This window comes from Urocitellus parryii, chromosome 13 (genome assembly GCF_045843805.1).
Source record: "Urocitellus parryii isolate mUroPar1 chromosome 13, mUroPar1.hap1, whole genome shotgun sequence".
In the NCBI taxonomy this organism is placed as follows: Eukaryota; Metazoa; Chordata; class Mammalia; order Rodentia; family Sciuridae; genus Urocitellus; species Urocitellus parryii.
In genome coordinates this window covers 45,946,415-45,968,598 of record NC_135543.1, presented here as the reverse complement: position 1 = coordinate 45,968,598, position 22,184 = coordinate 45,946,415, and the positions used below count along the sequence as shown (strand labels likewise).

At 37.4% G+C, this 22,184-nt stretch overlaps 1 protein-coding gene across 1 annotated transcript in view; it reads right to left on the bottom strand.

Annotated features, from left to right (window-relative positions):
* The window catches only part of Osbpl1a (oxysterol binding protein like 1A), a 218,075-nt gene extending 202,200 nt beyond the window's left edge, over positions 1 to 15,875 (bottom strand). Inside the window, exons 1-2 of the mRNA XM_026388022.2 lie at positions 15,714 to 15,875; positions 4,917 to 5,039 (exon numbers count right to left, since the gene is read on the bottom strand). Coding sequence (XP_026243807.2) covers positions 4,917 to 5,037 — 121 coding nt within the window. The 5' untranslated portion in view covers positions 5,038 to 5,039; positions 15,714 to 15,875. The remainder of the gene's footprint in view (positions 1 to 4,916; positions 5,040 to 15,713) is intronic.
* Positions 15,876 to 22,184: the final 6,309 nt, after the last annotated feature.

Genomic DNA, 22,184 nt, shown 5'->3' with positions numbered 1-22,184 from the left:
AAAAAAAAAATAATAAAACCCTATTGATTTTGACACCATGAAGTCAAGATTCCACACTTTGGCTAGGCAAACCTTCTAATGACCTCTTCAGATGTCTCTCCTACATTCCATAACAAGTATTTCAATCTATTACTATTCTCCTCAAGCTCCTTTTGCAGGCATCTCAACCCTTAGCAGTGACATCATCTTTCAGCTTAACAATAAAAATAGAAACTTTCATAGAACTTTTTGGGCTTCCCAGAAATAAAGCTACCATCCTACCTCTATTTCACATATTCTACCATCTTTCCTTCCTGATGTTAAAGACCAATCATTCTTTCTGGATCCCATCCCTTCCTGCTTCTCAAGTATTTCCCCCACCCCACCCCTATTTTTAACCTTTTCCTCTTTAGTTGCTCATAGGAAGGAGCAAGTAAGTAGTCTCTCCCCTCTAACAAGCAAAAACAAACCTTCTCTAACCCCATGCTCACTACCAATCATCCTCCTCCTCCTCACTCTTTCTTCCCATTTTTACTTGCTTTTTTCACTTCATTCCTTCCAATCAAGTACCCATCCACTGAAGAATATGTTCATCTCCCACCACGTCATTTAATCTATCCTCAACTTTTATTTAAAATATTGACAACAAATCACAGGGGCTCTTTTCATCTGCCACTTTGCTGCATCACAGTCTAGTATCAAAGAGGATGGACGGTCCTCCCTGGCTACTATAGCCCTGCACTCTCTGGTCTCACAATTCTGGAACTTCCTCCAAGTGGGAAACTATTTGTCTCTAATGAGTTCATTATTGGTAATATCAAAAGTGGTATTTACTGGCCCTCTCCAACTACATTGTTTATATACTGTTGACTTAAAAACAGATTTCCACTTCCAAGTCTCAGACACCTTCTAGGTGGATGATGCAAAGGTGCCTCAAGCTCAGGAAATACAAAGCTGAGCTTGTCCTTCATTCATGTATTCACATTTACACACAAACACTACCCATTCCCCTTCTCACTTACTTTCACAACTGTCTGCCCTATTATTTACCTAATTTTTCATGGCAGATACCAGCATCACCCTTGGCTGCTTTCTCCTTTTCATACCCCACATTCAATTAGTTCTTTCAATTCTACATCCTAAATATTAATACATCACATATACTTTCCTTCATTACCTCCATTCATTGCATCTGTGCCATCTACTCACAATTAGATCCTCTATTTTACTAAAACAGCCTCTGAACTGGTCTCTTCACATCTAGTGTTCCCAAGTGGGATTCTATATCCAAAAAAATCAATTTCCAAAATTGTAAATAATTCTGAAAATACTTCAAACATTTTCTATAATTAGTTATCATAGTATTTTAAAACACTCAATGATTAAGAATTACCTCAAATAATAGAACCCTTTATACAATATTAAAATGCTGGAAAACATCAGCAGATATGATAAGGTAATATTCAAATTACTTCCCATCTGGAGCTCCTAGAAAAATGATAGCACTTCTCAGAAGCATGTGTTGAGACAGCAATGTAAGTTCTTTTTCCCAAACTTGAAATGTCACTCATTTATATGAAGTATATACTGTACACAAATATAAATATTTATTTTTATTTACAAGACTGACTCATATTAGCAAAAGACAGAACCATGAGCACATGCTTATAATAAGGCAGTAGCTATAAGTAATACTAGTTAGATCTTCTAACCCAGACCCTAGATATGTTCACCTTAACCTTCAATTCTGCCTGTCAAGATTTCATTCTCTCTTGGGGCTGGGGATGTGGCTCAAGTGGTAGCGCGCTCGCCTGGCATGCGTGCGGCCCGGGTTCGATCCTCAGCACCACATACCATCAAAGATGTTGTGTCCGCCGAGAACTAAAAAATAAATATTAAAAAAAAATTCTCTCTCTCTCTCTCTCACTCTCTCTTTAAAAAAAAAAAAGATTTCATTCTCTCACTAACTTAAGCTCAGTAGATTCCTTCCAATAGTATCATCTGTAAATTGATTGTTAAGCTTTCATTCTAACGGAATATATTAATTTGCATCATTTCCTTATATCTTAGGATTTGGTTATATAAGTAAAAAAAAAAAAATCAAGAAATGCTAGAAAAGAATTCCCACAGGGAAACATTACTACATGCAGACTTACCCATTCCCTTTAGTAAAGAACTGCACATCATCTGATTGTTACTCCTCTACATAAACCCCTCAAACTCCCCTTAAGACAAAGGCTGACTGACAGGTATAATGAGATGAAATTTTGAAAAAACCATTAACATAAATCTCTCAGTTTTACCTAAGTAGATGGTTTTCCACTAATTAGCCTGAGGCGACTATGGATAGGGGAAGAAGGTAGATAGAAAAGGGTCATTGAGGATTTTTAAACATTTTTAGCATTAAAAATAAGCTGGGTTCATGGTGCATGCCTGTAGTCTCAGCTTCTAGGGAGGATCTTGAGTTTGAAGCCAGCCTAGGCAAGTTAGGGAGACTCCATCTCAAAAAAACAAAAAAAAAAACAAAACAAAACCCTGCAGTAAAGATTGAGAGTCATTCTTTGTAGAAGGTTGCAGAGAAATTTTAAATTACTTTGGCCAAGTCAGACTACAGTTTCTAAGCAATTCAGATCATGGTTTCTTCCCAGCTGAGGGTGAAGCCAGGAGATTTGCTGCTCTAGGACATGAGGAGAGTGTGTGAAAAAGGAGTAAAACATCCATAAATCCATCTTAAGACAGCCCTTCCTGGGACAGGAACTAGCCGTAGAAGGAGATGATAAAATAAGCAGGATGTGAGATAATCTGAGAAGATGCTGAGAACAAGCTAGCTGTATCTGAGGTACAATGAAAAGATCACGAGCATGTTACCTATCTTAGCACCCACCTGCAAGATGGCCATGTCAAAGCAATCTCTGTAATGCATGGAGAGGGAAGGCTAACTTTTAACTAAGCAAAGCTACCCTAGGCTGCCACATTTCAATACATTACCACATGACACTTTCCCAAGAGAGGACTAAAAACACAACAGGTAATTTTGGTTTTCAACCTGAGTAAACTGAAGGATGCCTAGACAACCCATAAAACTTATGGATTGGTTGGATGGGTCTGTGGAGATGTTTCCAGAGAAGATTGGCTTGTGGATCAGTGAACTGAATGGGGAAGACCTGCCCTGAACCTGTGTGATACAATCCAATAACTGCAGGCCCAGATGAAATGAAGAAACAGGAGAAGAAAGAAGAAAGGGAGACTGGGGTTGTGGCTCAGTGGTAGAGTGCTCGCCTAGCATGTGTGAGACACTGGGTTCAATCCTCAACACCACATATAAAGAAATAAATAACTACAACTAAATATATATATAATATATATATAATATATATATATAATATATATATTATATATATATATATATTTTTTTTTTAAGGAAAAAGGGAAGCTCTTGAGAATACAATCCTTCTTTAGCTGGTCCATGATAGGGCAGATTCTTCAGCCTTGGACTTGCACCAACAGCTCTCCAGGAGGCTTTCAGGCTTTACTTAAGTCTTGGACTCAGGTTGAATCACTGGTGTGTGTGTGTGTGTGTGTGTGTGTGTCTCTCTCTCTCTCTCTCTCTCTCTCTCTCTCTCATATTGAGGCTTTCAGCTTCTTGGACTGAGCATCTACTATTTCCTAATCCTCCAGTCTGCAGACAGCCATTGTGAGACTATTCAGCCTCTGATCATGTAAGCCAACCTAATAAATCCCCTCTTATAATTACACATGTTCTATTGGTTCTGTTTCTTTGAAGAGGCTTGACTAATACAAGGAGTGTGGCTGAGCTGAATACAATAAAGATGCGACAAAAGGTGGCTCAGGTGACATAAAGTCAACAATGACCCAGGTAAGTCTCCTAAGAGACAAGGAGTACCACCTGTATCATATGACAGATGGAGAGATCCAAGTTTAGCTTTATAGCTAAGTTTCACTTAAGCTACAAATGCTTAAGGAGCACTAAGAAAACAAGGTCACTACAGAACCAAAGGCTACCTCACGGATTTGAAGACATCTGTCTCCACTGCACAAACAAAGCAAGGCCCACCTTTATACTTTAAAAGCCAATTTAGGGGAGCCAGTGGGGAGGTGTTCATCAAAAGGACTAAGACTGAAGTACCCCAAATTTAACTTTTAGTCCATCTACCTTGCTCCCAAAATGTAAAGGGGTTTATTAAAATGCTAAACCATTTTAGAGAATAAATTCTATTTTTCTCCAACTCTGAGTGCAAGGCTATAATGTATTTGCAACCTTGCTATAAAATGTACATTATGATTTGGCTACTACTTACCCAAATAGTTTTATCCTCCTCTCTACCTGCTGTGAGCTCTTGCATATGCAATCTCTCAACTCATACCTTGGCTCATGCTGTTTCTTTTGTCTTGAATCCTTTTACTTCTTTGAATTCACCTGGTTTAATTCCTACACACTCTTAGAACCACTTACTCTAAGAAGCTAATCTTTGAAGTTCAAGTTACTACCTCTCTTCTGGGGCCCCAAAGTACCCACACTTACATATACTGCCAATATTCTGTAATGTAAACAGTCTGATTTATTGATTTAGTAGAACAATCTCAATGAGGGCGGGGATCTCATCTATTTCTGCATGACTATCTCCAAAATATCTTACATGCTGGACACACAAAAATCATTCAGACCTATTGGCTCAACTTACAGTATCTTCAAGAAAAAAAACAATTATCAGACAATGCATGACGTGGGCTCAACCTTGGAGCCTATAAGGTTTTGGATCCATAAATATTTTAAGAATGGATCTAGCTTAGAGGGGAGTGGGAATACATTTCACCCAATTTTGTGGGGATTCTTCCAAAAATAAGATCAGTGTTAAGTATATGATAGAGTTGTGTGGATTCTCAAGAGAAAACTATGAAATCCAGTGAAAGCTCACCTTTGCAGTTAATGTCAGCAATTACTTCTTTCCTCTTCACAGTTTCTAACAGCCTTCTTACTTCTTCAGTGTTGCCATTTCTGGCATGGTGGAGAAGCTGTTGTTCTGTTTCTGTGTTCATTTCTAGTTAAAAAAAAATAACATTGCTATTATCTAAGAACATAATTAGTTTGGGGATTTACCTGCTAATACAGAAAAGGGAAAGAATCATCCTTATTTGCCACTAATAACAGACACAATGAATTGTGCTGCAGGGCCACAACCTGGCCTTTTGTATTATTATAAAGAAATACATACACATTTGGGCAAGTTTCTTAACTTCTCAAAGCCTTAGTTTCCTCATCTGCAAAATTCAACCAACCTCATGAACTATTATAACATTATACATACAAAAGTATTTTGTCAGATATGCAATATTATATAAATAGTTATTATTACTGCATCAATAACCAGATATACAATTAAAATATGACTAGTCACATAGAAACATTGTGATGTAGTATAAATTAATACTTAAAAACTGTGAAAAAATGAACAGTAAAAATATAAATAAGGACTCTGGAATGAACACTCTTAAATTTAAATTTTTTTCTATTTTCTTACCAAGCCCCAAACTAAACACAGTCCCATAACCAAGTTTAAAACATATCAGAATGAGCAAATCTTATGAACAGCAATTTCCAGAATAAATCAAATTTCTAATAATCAAATAAATACAGATAAACACAAATGGTATTTATCACCCACCAGATTAGCAAAAGTAAAAAAAAGAAAAGATTAAAATAGCCAATACTGGCATGGACAGAAAATGTGCATGTCTATGAACTGCTAAGATGAATAGAAATTCATAAAATTTTTCATGTTATAGGGAGAGACAACAATTTAGTGACATCAATAAACTTCAAAATGCACATACCCTACTTACTCTGTATGGACAACTATTTCTAGGGATCCATCCTGCAAAAACACACCAGATTATCTTATAAGAATATTCATAAAGACCGCATTACTTACTCTCGTGAAAAGTTAGAAACAATCCATGTCCAACAACAGAGAACTGGTCAGAAAAAAATCTCCTGCAGAGGCTAAAAGAGAAGGCCTCAAGGATAGAGGATGAATAACAAATATTGAAGGCATAATTTCAGAAAATAATAGCTCATGCAGAGTTAACAGCAGTAACCCCAATGTTTCTAGTGCTGGTAAGTCAAGCACTTCTCTCCATGAGGAGACTTTAATTATAGTCCCTAAAAGAAAATGCATTTCAAGGAGAAAGACAGCAGGAGCTCCCAGCAAATGTCCACACCAAATGAATTTAAGGTGAAGGGCCCACCTAATGGCCAGTCACTGTGGTGCACAGCTGTAATCCCAGCAGCTGGGGAAGCTGTAGCAGAAGGATCCCAAGTTCAAAGTGAGCCTCAGCAACTTAGTGATTTCATAAGCTACTTAGCAAAACCCTATCTCAAGATTAAATAAATGGACCCCCCTGCTTCCTAAGTTTCCAATCAGTTTTCTAGCTCCCCACTCTTAGATAAGGGCCCATGACCAAGGTCAAGATAACTGAATAAAGTCTCAAGAACCTGAAGAAAGAGACTATAACCAAATAAAAACAGGAAGAAAAGCAACCTAGAGAAGACAAATTATTCAGAGAAAAAGCTAAAAGTTGAAAATCCTGTAATACCAAAAAATTCTTAAAATTATAGGAAAAAAACACTGTTAATTAAAAATAGTGAAAATAAAAGCTCAGCAAAAGAATTGAAAAATAAGCTTGAGAATACCTCCTACAAAATATAGCTGTTGAGAAAATAGAGAAGAAAATATAAGAGAATCAAGAGGATTAGTTGAGGTGGTGGAACAAGCAAATGACAGAAGTTTGAGAAAAAGAAAATACAGAAATCAGCAGGACAAAATAATTCAGATAAATTTACAACAATGTAGAACCTACTGAGAACCCAAAACTTCTGGACAATTTCTGGTCTACAGACAAAAGAAAGCCCATTAAAGCACAGCATCATGAAATTTTAGAATTATTATGATAAGCAAGATTCTACATGTTTCCATGAAAAAGAACAAAATTTACTTCTCATTTCCCAATTTTTTAGGAAACTAATGGAGGATATGGCCCAAAATTCACAAACCAAGAAAGCAGAAGACATGAGACACAGGAAATTAATAAAGTAAAATGAAATATTGAAATGTAGCTGGATGCTGGCCTAGATCTTATCCATACTTGCTCTGTGGATCACATGCAAAATTACAGGTTTTCCACATTTTGCTGCCAAGAATTTTCATTCCACCCCTCAGAAGGGCTCTGTTCCACCTGTACCTGAGAACTAGGGGTTGGCCTCTATGCTCAGAAGCAGCCAACTTTCCTTACAAATTCCTGCCAACCAGAGGCCATGACCTGTCCCCTACTACAACCCTAATAAATAACCACACTGAGCAAGGCCTGTTCATTGACTTCCTTTGAAAAAGCTCCACAAAATCTCTGGGCAGACAAAGCAGACCCTCGACCAAAACCTATTTTCAAAGTAAATTTTCCTGTGAAAGGTTTTTTTTTTTTTTTTTGTACCAAGGATTGAACTCAGTGGTGCTTTACCACGGAGCCACATCCCCATCCCTTTTTATTTTGAGACAGGGGCTCGCTAAATTGCTGAGTTCCCTGCTAAATTGCTGGCTTGGAACTCGCAATCCTCCGCCTCTCCTGAGCCACTGGAATTACAGGCCTGCACCACCACACCTGGCTTCCTGAGAGACTTCTATCAGCAACTGTATGCTAATCAGCTTTTATAAATAATCCCCTTTGCATTCATTAATGCGTACACTTATTAAAAAAACATTTGACTAATCAATTTGAATTTTTAACAATACTTACACTAATTGTAGCATTATATATATAAGGTTCATCAATAAAGGTTCATTCACATAACTGAATATAAAAACATTAAGTGTCATAAACTTTCTAAAACTATGAAATTGCAATATATTGTTAAATCAAACAAGATTCCATTTGTAGTAGAGATATGTGGCATCATATAATCTCTATATGTACTCTAAACATTCAGAATAAGAATAGGACAACAGTGGCTACTCCTTGTGGTGAAATTATGAGTGATAATAAGGGCCTTTTCTTTCTCCCTTTGTAATGCCTCGGATGGCCCTCAAGCTTGGCACACAGTAGGCAAGTACTCTACCACTGGGCCACATCCCCAGCCCTAAAAGCCTTTTTTTTAAATATAATTTTTTAAATCTCCCACAACATAATGGCATTTTTTGTTTGTTTGCCCTCGTCAGTTGGTTGATTTGTTTATTTATTTTAAAGGCATTTCTTTATAATAGGCAAGTGTAAGTTATTGAAAATTTAAAAAATCTACATGTGTAAATAAATGCACATTTTTTCACAGATGACCTTGTATGTTTTTAGTCAAGTACGTTAAACTAGAAGTGACTCTAGACTTGCTAGCATACTATATGAGATTTCATTTCATATTCTTATCATCCTTTAAAGGATTAAACAATATTTGAAGTAAATATCTTTAAAACATACTAGAAGTATTCTACGTTACCTTGGATCCTCACCACCCCAAGATGATAGAAAAAAATATTTTAAAATTCTTCCATTTCTGCAAATAGGAAAAAGATAAATCTATTATCTAAACAACCTCCTATGATATATTAACCATGACAATTGCTCATAGATGCTGGTATTAGGATTAAAGTTTATGTTTCTTGGCTATTTACTAATGGCAGGAGCTGCTATAGGCAGGAAGTACCATGATGGATTAAGATAGTCAGTCCCTGCTTTCCAGGAACAGGGTAAACATGCAAATGATAATCATATGTGTCAAAATACTCCAATGTATAAGGGACAGTGGTTGCATGAAGAAAAGGAGTCATTAGCTCTTTGCCTACATTAATTATGGAAGGTATTACAGAGAAAATGAAATTTAAACCGGTTCCTAAAGTCATTCCCCAACATCACAAGGGTATACAAGGTTTGTAACCTGTACAACCAGATAAAAAATATAGAAATCAATCAAGATATGGGATAGAAAAGATACAATTTTGGTTGTAGTGAGTTTGAGATTCCTGTGGGAAATGGAAATGCTTATTAAGAAATTAGGTAATAACAGCTTAAGCACAAGAGAGCATCTATACGTTAGAATTTAAACAGTTGGGACTGGGGGTGTAGATCAGTGGCAGAGCACATGCTAGACATGGGTAAGACCTCATTAAAAAAAAAAAAAAGAAGAAGAAAAACACCAGGAGGAGATATCACAGGGGTAAAAGGCCCTATATACTGGAAGAGGGGGACAGTGAAGAGGAGCTAAAAAAAAAAAAAAGACTAAAGGTAGAGGGAGAGAGAGAGTAGAGGGTATCAGCACAAAAGTATTAGAAGTAGAGAATATTAGCACACTTAAGGGGTGTGAATGGGAATGAAATGCCAAGAAAGGGTATGAAGTATGGCGCCTAACACTGCCTAGGGGTTTGGCAAATAGAAGGCCATTGATGAAATACTTTTCAGTGGAAATAAGAGGCAGGGGAAAAAATAAATTTTGGTACATTGAAGAGTGAATGGAGAATAAAAAGGAACTAGTTCCCTTTAAAGTAACTTCCTTCTGAAAAGAAGGTGAGGACTTTACTTTTAGGACATTAGATACCTGGGCATGTTTCCAGGGTGTGAAGCTTGAACCAGAAAGAAGGAAAACTTTGGCATAAATGAAAGAGGAGGGCTCAGGTGTCTGACATGACATCCACATGAAGCTGCAGTTCCCCTGTCACCATTAGGGCCAGCACCACTTTCGCTATCCCTAATACCACACGAGGAGATGAATCAGTGAACACTGAGTTGAAGGCTACACATTTTAGACATTGCTCTGACCTTTGATGATAAAACCATGTCTTACACTAGAAAAACCCGAAAATGTAATGGGGAAGGCAAATGTACAAATAAATTGCTTTCTACCTTTCTGGAGAGAGGTGTGACTTGCCCCCTCCATTCCCAATCACTCCATTTCTTTGGCTATTCCTGGACTGGACTATAAACTAGTCCAGAACAAGTATCCTGTGACTATTATGTCCCCATTATATCCCTATCTAACATGGTGCCTAGAACACAGTAGGTAATCAAATATTACCTAGAGCAATCAAATTTCTCCCTAGAATGAATTTATACTTTTTCTTGCAAAAGAAAACTAAGTTTATTTCTAACATGCTATAGGAAATAAAATCATAAAGAAGGGAGAACATTTTAAAATATACTCCAAGATTATTAGAATTATTAACTCCTACTTTGCTTAATTTGATGTTTCTTTATAAAGTATTTAATTTCTGTGACTAAAAATTACATTGATTTAAAAAAAATCAAATTCATTTGAACAGATTTTTTAAAAAGATTCCAAAACCATGAGAGTTTATTACAGAAAAGTGCTTTGTCTCTGATGTTTAAGCCCAAAGAAAAACACAAGTTATCCCTTAATGAAGCTTGTTAGAATGGGCTTTTGCTATACTGAATATAGTTTTGGTTGGATTTTTTGTTTGTTTTTTGAGTAAGGTCTATGTTGCCCAGGTTGGTCTTGAATCCCTTGAATCCCTGAGGCAGGCTATCCTCCTGCCTCAGCCTCCAATTTACTTGGGACTAGAGATGACAGCCATGGTGTCAGACTTTATCAGTGAACTCAACAGTATTTTTTCCTGATCACTTTGTGGGGATGGTTTTCATTCAGTCTTTTCACATTCACCCAATTCCATGCTCTAATTTATTAATTAGAGAATTCAATGGTCATAAGAATGTTTTCAAGGGAAAAAAACTTGACAGAAAACATGGATTTCAAAAACTGGGAGACTACAGAACGTTTTTGCCATGTTTCCTTTCTTCCAAGACCAAGAAGGCAAACTTTTAATTTTAATTTCTTTTTGAAGAAAGCAAATTTACATTTTGTTTCTTTGTGTAGAAAGCAAATTTACAAATTTCTACATTTTATTGTATTTTAAACACTACAAATAACTTAAACTGGCGCTCATACCTGATAATTTTGTGCTGCTGAAAACTCAATTTAGTAGATAAGTTCTGTGATCCCAGCATTTTTGAAATCTTAGCAGAGACTCTAAAACTTTTGGCTTAAAGGGCGCTCATGACATGGTAAACTTGGTAAGGAATATATTTTATAAATTAAATGGTTACTTTTAAGTATAATTTCAAAATCAAAGAATTCTATGGAATCAAAGTAGAAAATTCCTAGATAATTCAAAGATAATGAAGTTCGATAAGAGCTAATTCACCACAACATCAGAAACTTAAGTATTTAACAATGTGTCAGAGTTTTAAAAGTATTTGAAAAGTTTAAAATTCAAAGACATCCAAGCTAAACTTATTCAATCATCCCTGTAATATTTAACTGCATATCATAAAACATAAGTACAGTGGTTCCTCAAACAATTAAACATAGAATTTCCATATGATCCAGCAATTCTATTTCTGTGTCCCCCAAAAAAACTGAAAGGAGGGAATCAAACAGATATTTGAACACTTATGTTCACAGCAGCATTATTCAGAATATCCAAGAGATAGAAGCAACCCGAAAATCCATTGACAGATGAATGGAAAAACAAAATGTGGTAAATACACACAATGGAATATAATCCAGCCTTTAAAAGAAAATTCTGACACATGCTAGAACATAGATGAACCTTGAAAACATTCTGCTAAGTGAAATAAGCCAGACACACTAAAGACAAATATTGTATGATTTCACTTACAACATAGCTAGTAATTAATAAAGACTAGAGTTGAATAGTGTTCGCCAAGGGCTAAGGGAAGGAAAAATGGGAACTATTATTTAATGGTATAGTTTTAGTTTAAATGATGAAAAGGTTCTACAAATGGATTGGGGAGTTTAACAATTCAGAAATCATTAAAACCATATGTAGTGGTTAAAACTTACACAACTGAGGATGTGGTTCAGAGATAGAGCAACTGCCTAGCATATACAAGTCCCTGGGTTAGAGCTCCAGCGTGCGTGTCTACACACACACACACAAGCCAGAAAAAATTCTCAGATACAGCTTTTGTGCTTGATATTAATATAATTTTTAAAATACATCCAACAATTAAAGTTTACAAAAAAAAAACTGTACCATGTTTAGCATTTCACTCCAAAGTGGTTAGCTGCTTAATGATATATTTCTTCCTGACATTCTTTTAATACTGGGAAAGTATTAAAAATTAAAGTTACTTTTTAAAAACATAGCAATGACAAGAAAATTAATTTCTCCTCTAAATCTTGTTAGTTTGTAGTGAGCAATCAGTAAGTTCTCTGATGTGATCATATAGCTATGTGTGTCACACTCATATACACATATATTCCCACACAAGTATGACATTTGCTTTAACCCAAACCATTAAGGGCACTTTTTGCTTGTTTTAGAAATTCAACATTGGCAGAGATTCATGTGTGATCTGATACCAATTTCAGAATTGAAAAACTGAAAAGCACAAAATTGAAGTTACTTGCCAAATATGATTGTAGAGTAACAGCCAGAAGCTGTAACTTCTAAGCATGAGCTGTGACAAAGCTACATAGTTCATAAAATTCAAATCAGCCTTTAAAATTAAAGGCCACTGATTCTAATATTTGTTCCTATGTGAGTACTGAGGAAGTAAAATCTGAATTATAGTATGTCGTTCCACTTGTGTTGTTTTTTTTTGTTGTTGTTGTTTTATACCGGGGATTGAACTCAGTGGCACCCAACCACTGAGCCACATCTCTAGCTCTATTTTGTACTTTATTTATTGACAGGGTCTCACTGAGTTGCTAAGTGCCTCATCACTGCTGAGGCTGGCTTTGAACCTGCAATGCTCCTCGTCTCAGCCTCTGGAGCTGCTGGGATTACAGGCGTGCGCCACCTTGCCTGGGTCCCTCTAGTTTTACAAAGCTTTATTATCTGAAAAGAAATATCCAAAACTCTGCAATTCAAGGAAAACAGCAATTTATAAGAGCTATTTTAGGAAGCATTCACATTGTTGTTTTATAAAGGTTTTTTTTTTTTTTTTTTTTTTTTTTAAATACAGGTGCTGTACAACTGAACTACATCCCCAGTCCTTTCTTTGAGACAGGGTCTTGTTAAGTTGCTAAGGCTGGCCTTAAAATTGCATTTCTCTTACCTCAGGCTCCTGAGTAACTGAAAATACAGGTGTATTTTCACAGGTGCACTTGGCAATCAATTTTTAATTCAGTAAAACTTTCCCTCTAAGCTCTGTGCCCTCATTAAGAGCATTGCTCCTCTGGGGGAAAAATGACAGTTGAACTATAATTATGACAGCATGTAAACCATTGAAATCAGCATACAATGTTTATAACAAATTATTGTTCACTTTATATGTGAACTTTCTTATTCATATTCAATATTGGATGCCAAATTGACATAATTAGACACCAACCCTATATATTCACTGGTTATCTATAATTTTTTCTACATTCAATGACCAGTTATGCATCATAGAAGTTTCTCTTTATAGGGACTTGTTTGCTGTTGTTCTTGTTATTTTTGTTTGTTTATTTGAGACAGGGGTTTCACTGTTATCCAGCATGGCCTTGAAAGCCTGGTCTCAACTGATTAGATTCTCCTGCTTCAGCCTCTGGAGTAGTAGCTGGGACTACAGACAAGCACCACAACTCCAATCTTTTAAAGGGAAGCTTTAAACACAAAATACACATATGGTTACTTTCTATTGTCACATGATAGGAAAATGCTCAGTGAAGGACTGCTTTCACTATATAGTGCATCATTTTCTACTTGAAGGTTGATAAGAACTCAGATAAAAATCTATCAGCAAATTACTACAACCTCTTATTGACTGCATTAAAACTTTTATATTTGCCCACCTCCTTAGTACTGACAATATGGATATAACATTGATGGGGGAAATCATGTAAAGTGAGAAAAATTCAACATTTCTAGGGATCAAGAACATCATAAAAGACATGTCACCAGGATTGTAAATCCTAAATATATACTATACAGAGTGTGTTGAAACTTTACTGAAACTTCATTAATGAATTGATGGTATAAGCAGGTTCCTGCATAGCCAAAACCTGTACTCTTTCTAGGAACTGCACAGAATTTGCAGAGTCAAAATTCTGATAGACACAGCTTAAATTTTCCGATGTTGAATTTCTCACATGCACATACTAGTTTATTGTCTCCTCCAGGTGTTCTCACTTAAGTATATTTCTACTTTGACTTTTTAAGGGAATACTTATGAAGCTTGCTTAACAGTAATGTCAACAGGTTAAGAAATTGCCACAACAGAGTTCCAACTGAAAAGCATGATCAAATACATAGCTGTATCTCTAAGGAGAAAACTTGTAATTTATTTAACAGACATCACTCAAAAGAGATTGGCTGTATTCTTAATTGTTGGTGTTAAACAGTATCATTTTTCTTTGATTTAAGGCAATTCTGGGGGAGGAGTGTCTTTAAGATATACAACCTGGCTGATCTGAAACACAGGTCCACATATTGCTACAATACCTGCAAAAATGAGCAGCCTCCAGGGACAAGCATTAGCCATCCACCACAAATTCCTACTGATTCACAATTAGATATCTAGCAATTGTCATCTGATAAAAGACATTCTCAAAGTCCTACATCCAGATACAACTATTTCAGATAAATCTACTCAATTTATGGCTGTTAACTCCCATTTTGAATATCATTTTTTTAAACGCTGTTAGAAAATTACTTTGCCTGGGGGAAATGAAAAAAAATGAATCACTGTTACTGTTTTCTCCCTATAGCCTATGGATAGATTCCACCTAGTAATTTAGAATTGGGGAGATTTAGGGCAGATTTTGTGGCTATTCTCCGATTAATAGAGAGCTTTACAATTTCAGCTGAGGGGTTCAGAACGTATTATCTAGCATACTTTAGCAAAAATTCCAAAGTATCACAGTTAGAATAAGAACAAGACTTCAAGCCAACAAACTATTTTCCAAATGCTAGGTAAAGAGATGAGGGTGTCCCAAACTCTATATCCAAAATGCATCTACTACTGTGCATACTTAAATTTCTAGGGAAACACATCACTGGTTTCACAACTGACTTAATTATTCAACCATTCATAAAGCCTGAGAGGTACATTGGGAACATTCAAGCACCCTTAACTTACACTATCTCACTGCGAACAATTCAATTTCACAATATTGTCTGCATAAAAAAACCAAGACACCTGAAAGCTAAGTCAGGATAACCCCCTTTGACATCTCCTGCCAATCATCAGGGCCTCAGGATAAGTGACTCCTTCAGTTTCTATTGTGCAGCTGCGGTCTTTCACGCGGATACCCCTGCGATTTTTTCACGTGTGTTGACCCGACCACGCGGTACATAATAAACATGGTCACATGAACAACTCGTGACTTCCATTGTGAATCAATCCTCCAGTTGTTAGAGGGAAACTAAAAGTTACCATGCACACATGAAAGTACCAAGAAAGCACGCAGCTGAAGTCTTGGTAGGTGATGCATGTGGCATCAGCACGAAGTCGCAGCACCTCATAGTGGAAGTGCAACAAATGCCAACAGTTTGTTACTTTTAACAACTTCCTGCAGTGCTGGGGGAGCCAGCCGCCGCCGGGAAGCCGAGATCGCGCTGCGGCGTCACGAACCTGACCAGCCTTCGAGACTCCCGGGAGAGGAGCGCTCACCTCCCACCAGGCGCGGGCAGACCACCCGGAGCTCGGGGCTGGCAGGAACCCGAGGCTGCTCGGATTCCAGGCGAGGTCGGCCGCGAGAAACTGACCTACGCGGTCACCCAGGCTCCCAGAGCTCCTGAGGCGAGGGCCACGACCACAGGCTTTCCGTCTGCCAGCCCCACGTTGTTGAAGCGGCCGTCGCCGACTCCGGCTCGCACTCCCGAGGACCTTACTGGGCCCCGGCGCTGGCCACCCGGCAGAGCGGGAGGCGGTGCGACTCCGCTAGGGGACACTGTCCCTCCCGGGTGGCGGCCTGGAGAGCGCGCGCGCGCCTTCCCGAATTGTTGGCGGCTGGACAGACACGTGACCGTCTCACGGGGCCACGCCCCCAGAACGCCACGCCCACTGTCCGGCTTATTCTGGTCAGGCGGGCTCCAGTCTGGTCGGCTCCAGCACTGCCCGGCCAGCTGTTTCAGGCTTTGTCAATTTTCTTGCTCCTCTCACTACCTCCTGAGGCCAAAGAAGAGTTGGACCCTACCTGGAAGTCTACAAGGAAGTGGTGGTGTCCGGGGAGGAAGACCCCCAGCTTAAGCAAAATATGAATACTGGATTAATACTCAGCAAGCTCGCTATTAAACAAATACATCGCCCAGCTACCTTTTTTGGTTTGGTTGAGGTCTGATCCATGGGAACTTAATTAGCAGTGTAAATTAGCTATACAGCTTTTTCTTTTCATGCTTTTCAAAGGATGGCCTTAAAATGCCAAACAGGTATAAACATTTATGTAGGAGTGAGGAATGCACAGAGATAAGGATTTTAAAAATTTCCTTCACTTTCTCCACTAAATAATCTTTCAGACTAGATGCACCAAAGTTCTAGCCAGAGGAGTTAGCACATCGTTTATAATGTGAAGGTTGGAACTTGAGTATAATTCCAACGTCAAAAATTTACATAAACTAAAAACGAATTTACAAGCATATGAAAAAAAATTTTTGTTAATTTTAATTTACAAATATATTTAATGAGCTTTACAGTGAGCCTAATAGTTATCACTTTTAAAGGGACTACAGTTCTTTAAATCCTATAAACATTTAGAACCTGTTTCAGGCCAATTGATAATTGCACTATACGTGTTAGATACATCAAGTGGCAGATCTTTTAGAATGATGTGTTTGTAGTACACAAATATCCTTGCTTGTGTAATACAGACACCATCATCTTTTATGAATAAAACAAGCACTTGGCTAGCACAATATTTCAACTGCAGAGTATATAGTAACTAAGGCATTCGTATTTGTCTAAGAAACTTCAGAGCTTATTTTCTAAGAATACTGAACTATTTTCACAGCAAAAATTAAATTTACTGTTGAAATAATTTTCCACTTGATTCCAGGAAAGTTTTCATTCTCATTGTGATGATTTAATTGCCTATATGTATGACTTACACTTTGTAATCACCTTCTTTAGACACAGTTCCTAGCTGAACTAGAGGAGGATGAAATACTAAGTATTAGAATTATCAAAGGTTCCAATGTTGGTGGGATAACTAATTGTGTTTTTACACAATACAGCACATCTGTGGTATTTGCATAAAGAATACTTGAGAGAAAAAAAGATATCTACTGGGAACTTTTTATTTATTTATTTGACATTGGGCATTGATCCCAGGACTTTATGCACACTAGCCAGGCAGTCTACCACTGAGCTACATTCCCAGTCTCTCCTGGGCAGTTTTTTTGTTTGTTTGTTTGTTTTAACTAGTACAGGTAAAAACACAATGATGGTGAAATAGAATTCATTATTCCAGAATACTGCTGTCCTATGAAACTTTCCGCAATTATGGAAATGTTCCATAAATCTATCTTGTCCAGTAGCCACTGGCCACTTATTGACCTTTTTAAATGTAGCTTATGTAATAGATGGCTTGAATTTTTTAAAAAAATATTTATTTTTTAGAAGTAGTTGAACACAATACCTTTATTTTATTTATTTATGTTTATGTGATGCTGAGGATCCAATCCAGGGCCTCGCACATGCTAGACGATGGCTCTACCACTGAGCCACAATCCCAGCCCCTGGTTTGAATTTTTATGCAATTTTAATTAGTTTAAACTTAAATAGCCATATATGACTAGCAGTTTCCACATTGCAGTTCTCAAATAACAAAACAATTACTATATTGCCCCAATTGTGTCATACTTGATTTTGAAAAACTTTTGGCAGACACAGAACCTCTGGAACCAATTAATAAATGCATCCCTCCTTGCTCCTTTCTGAGCACATGAGCAGGTGGGAATTTTAACTTTGTAGGCAGAGCACATTAACTGGAATCCCTATGTACAATGTATGTAAGTAGGAATAGAAATGGAATCTCTGAATGGATGGGAAAGGGATTTAAGAGTAACGTAACCTTGGTCCTGCCATTCCCATATTGCCTGAACCAAACAGAAAAGTTAAAAGGGTAACTTTAAGAATGGGATGGACTTCATCAGAATAGTCCACTGCCTGGTTCAAACAGGATTCATCTCAGATTATTTCCTTTTTCTCAAGAACTTTAAGAACCCCAAACTCTACCACCATTCCCTTCTCACATCCCAAGGATTCCCTCCAGAATATGAGTCTCCCCAGATTACAGTACCTAATGTCTGTGTCCCTACATTTTTGTCTTAAGCCTGAGAAACCCCAGAATGAACTTCTTCGTGTGTTGCATGTTTTAAAACACTCCCCTGGTGCCAATGTGACTTTGAAGTGCTGCAGGAGCATGCTAAAGGCTTGTTAAGTCTATTAAAAGGAGGATTTTATGGACTGAGACTTTGGGGAGGGCTTCGGATAATTACTGCCTGGAATGCTGAAAAGTAGGTCAGATGTCAACAGGCAAATCCAGATAAATCGTTGAGTTGGGGGAAATTAACCATCCTTACACCTACATATTAAATACTTTGTAATGTTATTAATTCCATACCATCAAAGATATGAGGTCATTGGGGGTTTTTTCTTTTAAAAGCTGTCTGTTTTATTTTTGTCATTTGTGCATTCGCCCCAGTTTATTTAATACCTAAAAAGAGCTGGCAAGTTTTCAAATATTAAATTCTTTTGATCTATACTTAATTCTGAACCTGTCTCTCTTTTCCTGGAGTTGTGATGCACAGATATCTAAGTGTCAGCTTTCTACCATCGATTGATTTTGCTGACTCCCTACACAAGAAGTTTAGAAAGGACTACTTTCTTTGTAGAGTTTCTTGGTTACAAGCAACAAGTACTGGCTCTAATTAACTTAAGCAAATAAGGAAGGTACTACACAGACACCAAAAAAATAGCTGAAATCTTGCCTGTTGAGGACTGGACTAGGGTACTGGACTAGGCATCTGGGCAGGAGGAATCTTGCAGTTTTTCCAGAGTATTAATGCTGGGAAAAATACATTCTAATTATTTTTATTTTTCTATATTTTTGTCTCTCTTCATGGGAGGCAAGTTGAAAAAGAGAGTCTTTCATACTTTTTCTCATAAAAAAAAAACTCCTTGGACAGTATTTTCAGAATGACTTTTAGCCGTTGTTTTTATTCATCATGAATTCACCCTGGTTTTCCTTCCAAAAGTGTCTGGTGAAGCAACTTCCTGAAAGTTACACTACCACTTCTTTCATGCCTCAGAAAATCTGCCCTGCCATTGCCCCCTTTCAGGACTTCCTTATACAGCTTATTATTCTTGGCTCAGCAGATGGAACATGATCGTGTCCTAACTGGCATCTCTCTACCAAAAGTCTGGTAGATGCACTCTGTTCGACAGAAAAGCTCTCTATTGAGAGGCAGTGAACCATCTAAATTTCTCTCTTGGGCATATTTGACCACAAAGTACAGTCCTCAGTCAGGGTAGATACACAAAGGCATAGAGAGGGAAGTGAGAGCAGAGAGAAAACAGAAGCTCTGGGATGGTAGGAAGGAGAGTAGAGAAAAGATGATCAGTGGCACCAGAAGCAAGAGCAGAGAGAGAAGGACTGAGACCTCACTGTGTGGAAACACTAGAGCAGGCAAGGTGATGGTCCCTGCTGAAAGGCCAGCTGCAGCTACATCTTCAACAAACTTCCAGAACAACATCCATCTGTCTACTTTTATTTCTCTGTATAGTTGCAATAAATTCCTGCCTACTATAACCTCTACTATAACCTGATCATTCTCTAGTCCTTGAGCCTATAAATAGCCTAACATCCACTACTCCCCTTTCCTGCTCTCATCTCTCCCCTTATTAATCATTAACCAAAAGCTACATCAATACTTCCTCTCTCTTCAATAGCCCCAGATTCTGCTGAATAGAGTCTACTGTTCTTTGCTCTTCTGTGGCTTCTAAAATACATATCTCTTGCTGGGTGCAGTGGTTCAAGTATGTATTTCCAGCCACTTGAGAGACTGAGGCAGGAGGATCTCAAGTTTGACTAAGCCTCAGCAACTCTACAAGACCCTCAGCAATTAAGCAAGACTAGGTCTTGCTTAGAAAATAAAAAGAACTTGAGGTGTAGCTCAGTTCAATACTGGGTTCAATCCCAAGTATCTAAAAGTAAAGTAAAATAAATCTCCTTTTGAGGATGCCAACTCCTACCATCTATTCCTGAGTCACCTCTCAGCACCTGATACAGTCAGATCAAAGGGTTCACTCTGGATGAGTTACCATAGCCCATGATTTTACTTCATCCACCAAAGTCACAAAGATCTAAGGGAGAAGACTTTATAGGCCCATCTTTGGGCCTCAATTAGAAATATGGATCAAATAACCGACTCCTGGATTTTACTCAGACTTAGAAGAGTCATCAGACATCACTAATCCAACCTCAAACCTAAAGCCAGATTGTCATCAATTACATTTTGAAGAGAAATTCCCCTAGCTTGGGGAACTTTTCTGACTGGCAGGTTGCTTACTTCACAATACATCCAAAACCACTTTTTCTTCCATCATTGCTGTTAGAAGTTCTTCTTAACTCCATACAACTCGAACATTTTAGTCCTCAGATGAACAGAATAAACTTAACTGCATTTTCACAGATCATTCCTCTAAAAATTTAAGCATCATTAGCAGAGTTGCCTTGATTTTTCTTCTGGTTTACATTCTCCAGATCTTCCAACCTATCCTTATGCACCAGTTGGTCATGGTATTCGCAGATACTTTCTTCTATTAAAATCTAGCAGCCAGAATTAAAACATAGAACAACTGATTCTATGAAGCTAGAGAATGTCGGGATATTTTATTAAGTTCTATTACAAGAATCAACTGGTAAACCCGGAGCCTTTTTTTTTTTCCTCCCCATCTGTGACATTTCCACTGCCCCCTGGTGGTAGCTAAGTTTTCTTAAGAGAATGGAGGATGGAGGAAAAAGAAAGGGAGAGGGGAAATAAGATTATAGAAAGGAGGGAAGGGATGCAGTGAAGAAATGACACATTTATATATAAATTCCTGGCCTCTTGAAGTTTATACTATAATTTGGGAAGCACAGTATACAATGAAAAACTAACAAAATAGCCATAATAACACCTAAAATGGTAAATAAAATAAATTTAAAAGAATTGGGGGTTGTGGTCGTAACTCAGTGGTAGGGCACTTTCCTAGCATGTGTGAGGCACTGGGTTCACTCCTCAGCATCACATAAAAATAAATAAAATAAAGGTATAAAAATTACAATAACACTTAAAATCAAGAATGGGGAAGACTTCATCTGTAAATACTAGAACAGTGAAGACATTTAGAAGTGGTAGTATTTATATTTAGCCTGTTTTGGATAGGAAACATGAGAAAATAATAAATGGGTGCCTCCAACATAGTAAATTTGAAAGATGAAGCAAGATATTAAAAATATATAAGTACACTTTAGGCAAGAGCTCAGAGCTAAAAAGATTCTGGAGTCATTCACAAATATCCATGATGTTATATAGAATCATCAACAGAAAGAAAATTGGAATGACATGTAGAGAGCATTTGAGCATCAGAACAGAGAATTTGTCATTTATCATTAATTCAATAATCAATTCTTTTTTAAATTTTTAATATTTATTTTTTAGTTCTCGGCAGACACAACATCTTTGTTGGTATGTGGTGTTGAGGATCGAACCCGGGCCGCAAGCATGCCAGGCGAGCGCGCTACCGCTTGAGCCACATCCCCAGCCCAATAATCAATTCTTATATAAACACTACAATAACCTTGATTTGCTTTCAAGGACTTAATCTAAGGCATGGAAGACAATATAAAACCTGTAAATCAGCAGGTATATTAAGAGAGAGAAAATAATAAAAACCACAAGGAAATTACAGATAAAGGAGGAATAAGAGGAAGTAAGTTTGGGATCTCCCCACCCAGTGAAGAGCTATCAGAGAATGCTTTATAGGAAAGGTGGCTTTGAAAGTGAATACATTGAAATAGATAGGATTTGAACATGTGGAAAGAGTTAGGGAACAACATGTTAAGTATAGGAGAGGAAATGTTTCCTCAACCTTCCTCCAGTTCTTGGTTAGGTTTGAAATAAAACTGACAAAGACAGATTAGTGGGGGGAAAACCATAACAAATTATTTAATCCAAGTTTTACATGACACAAGA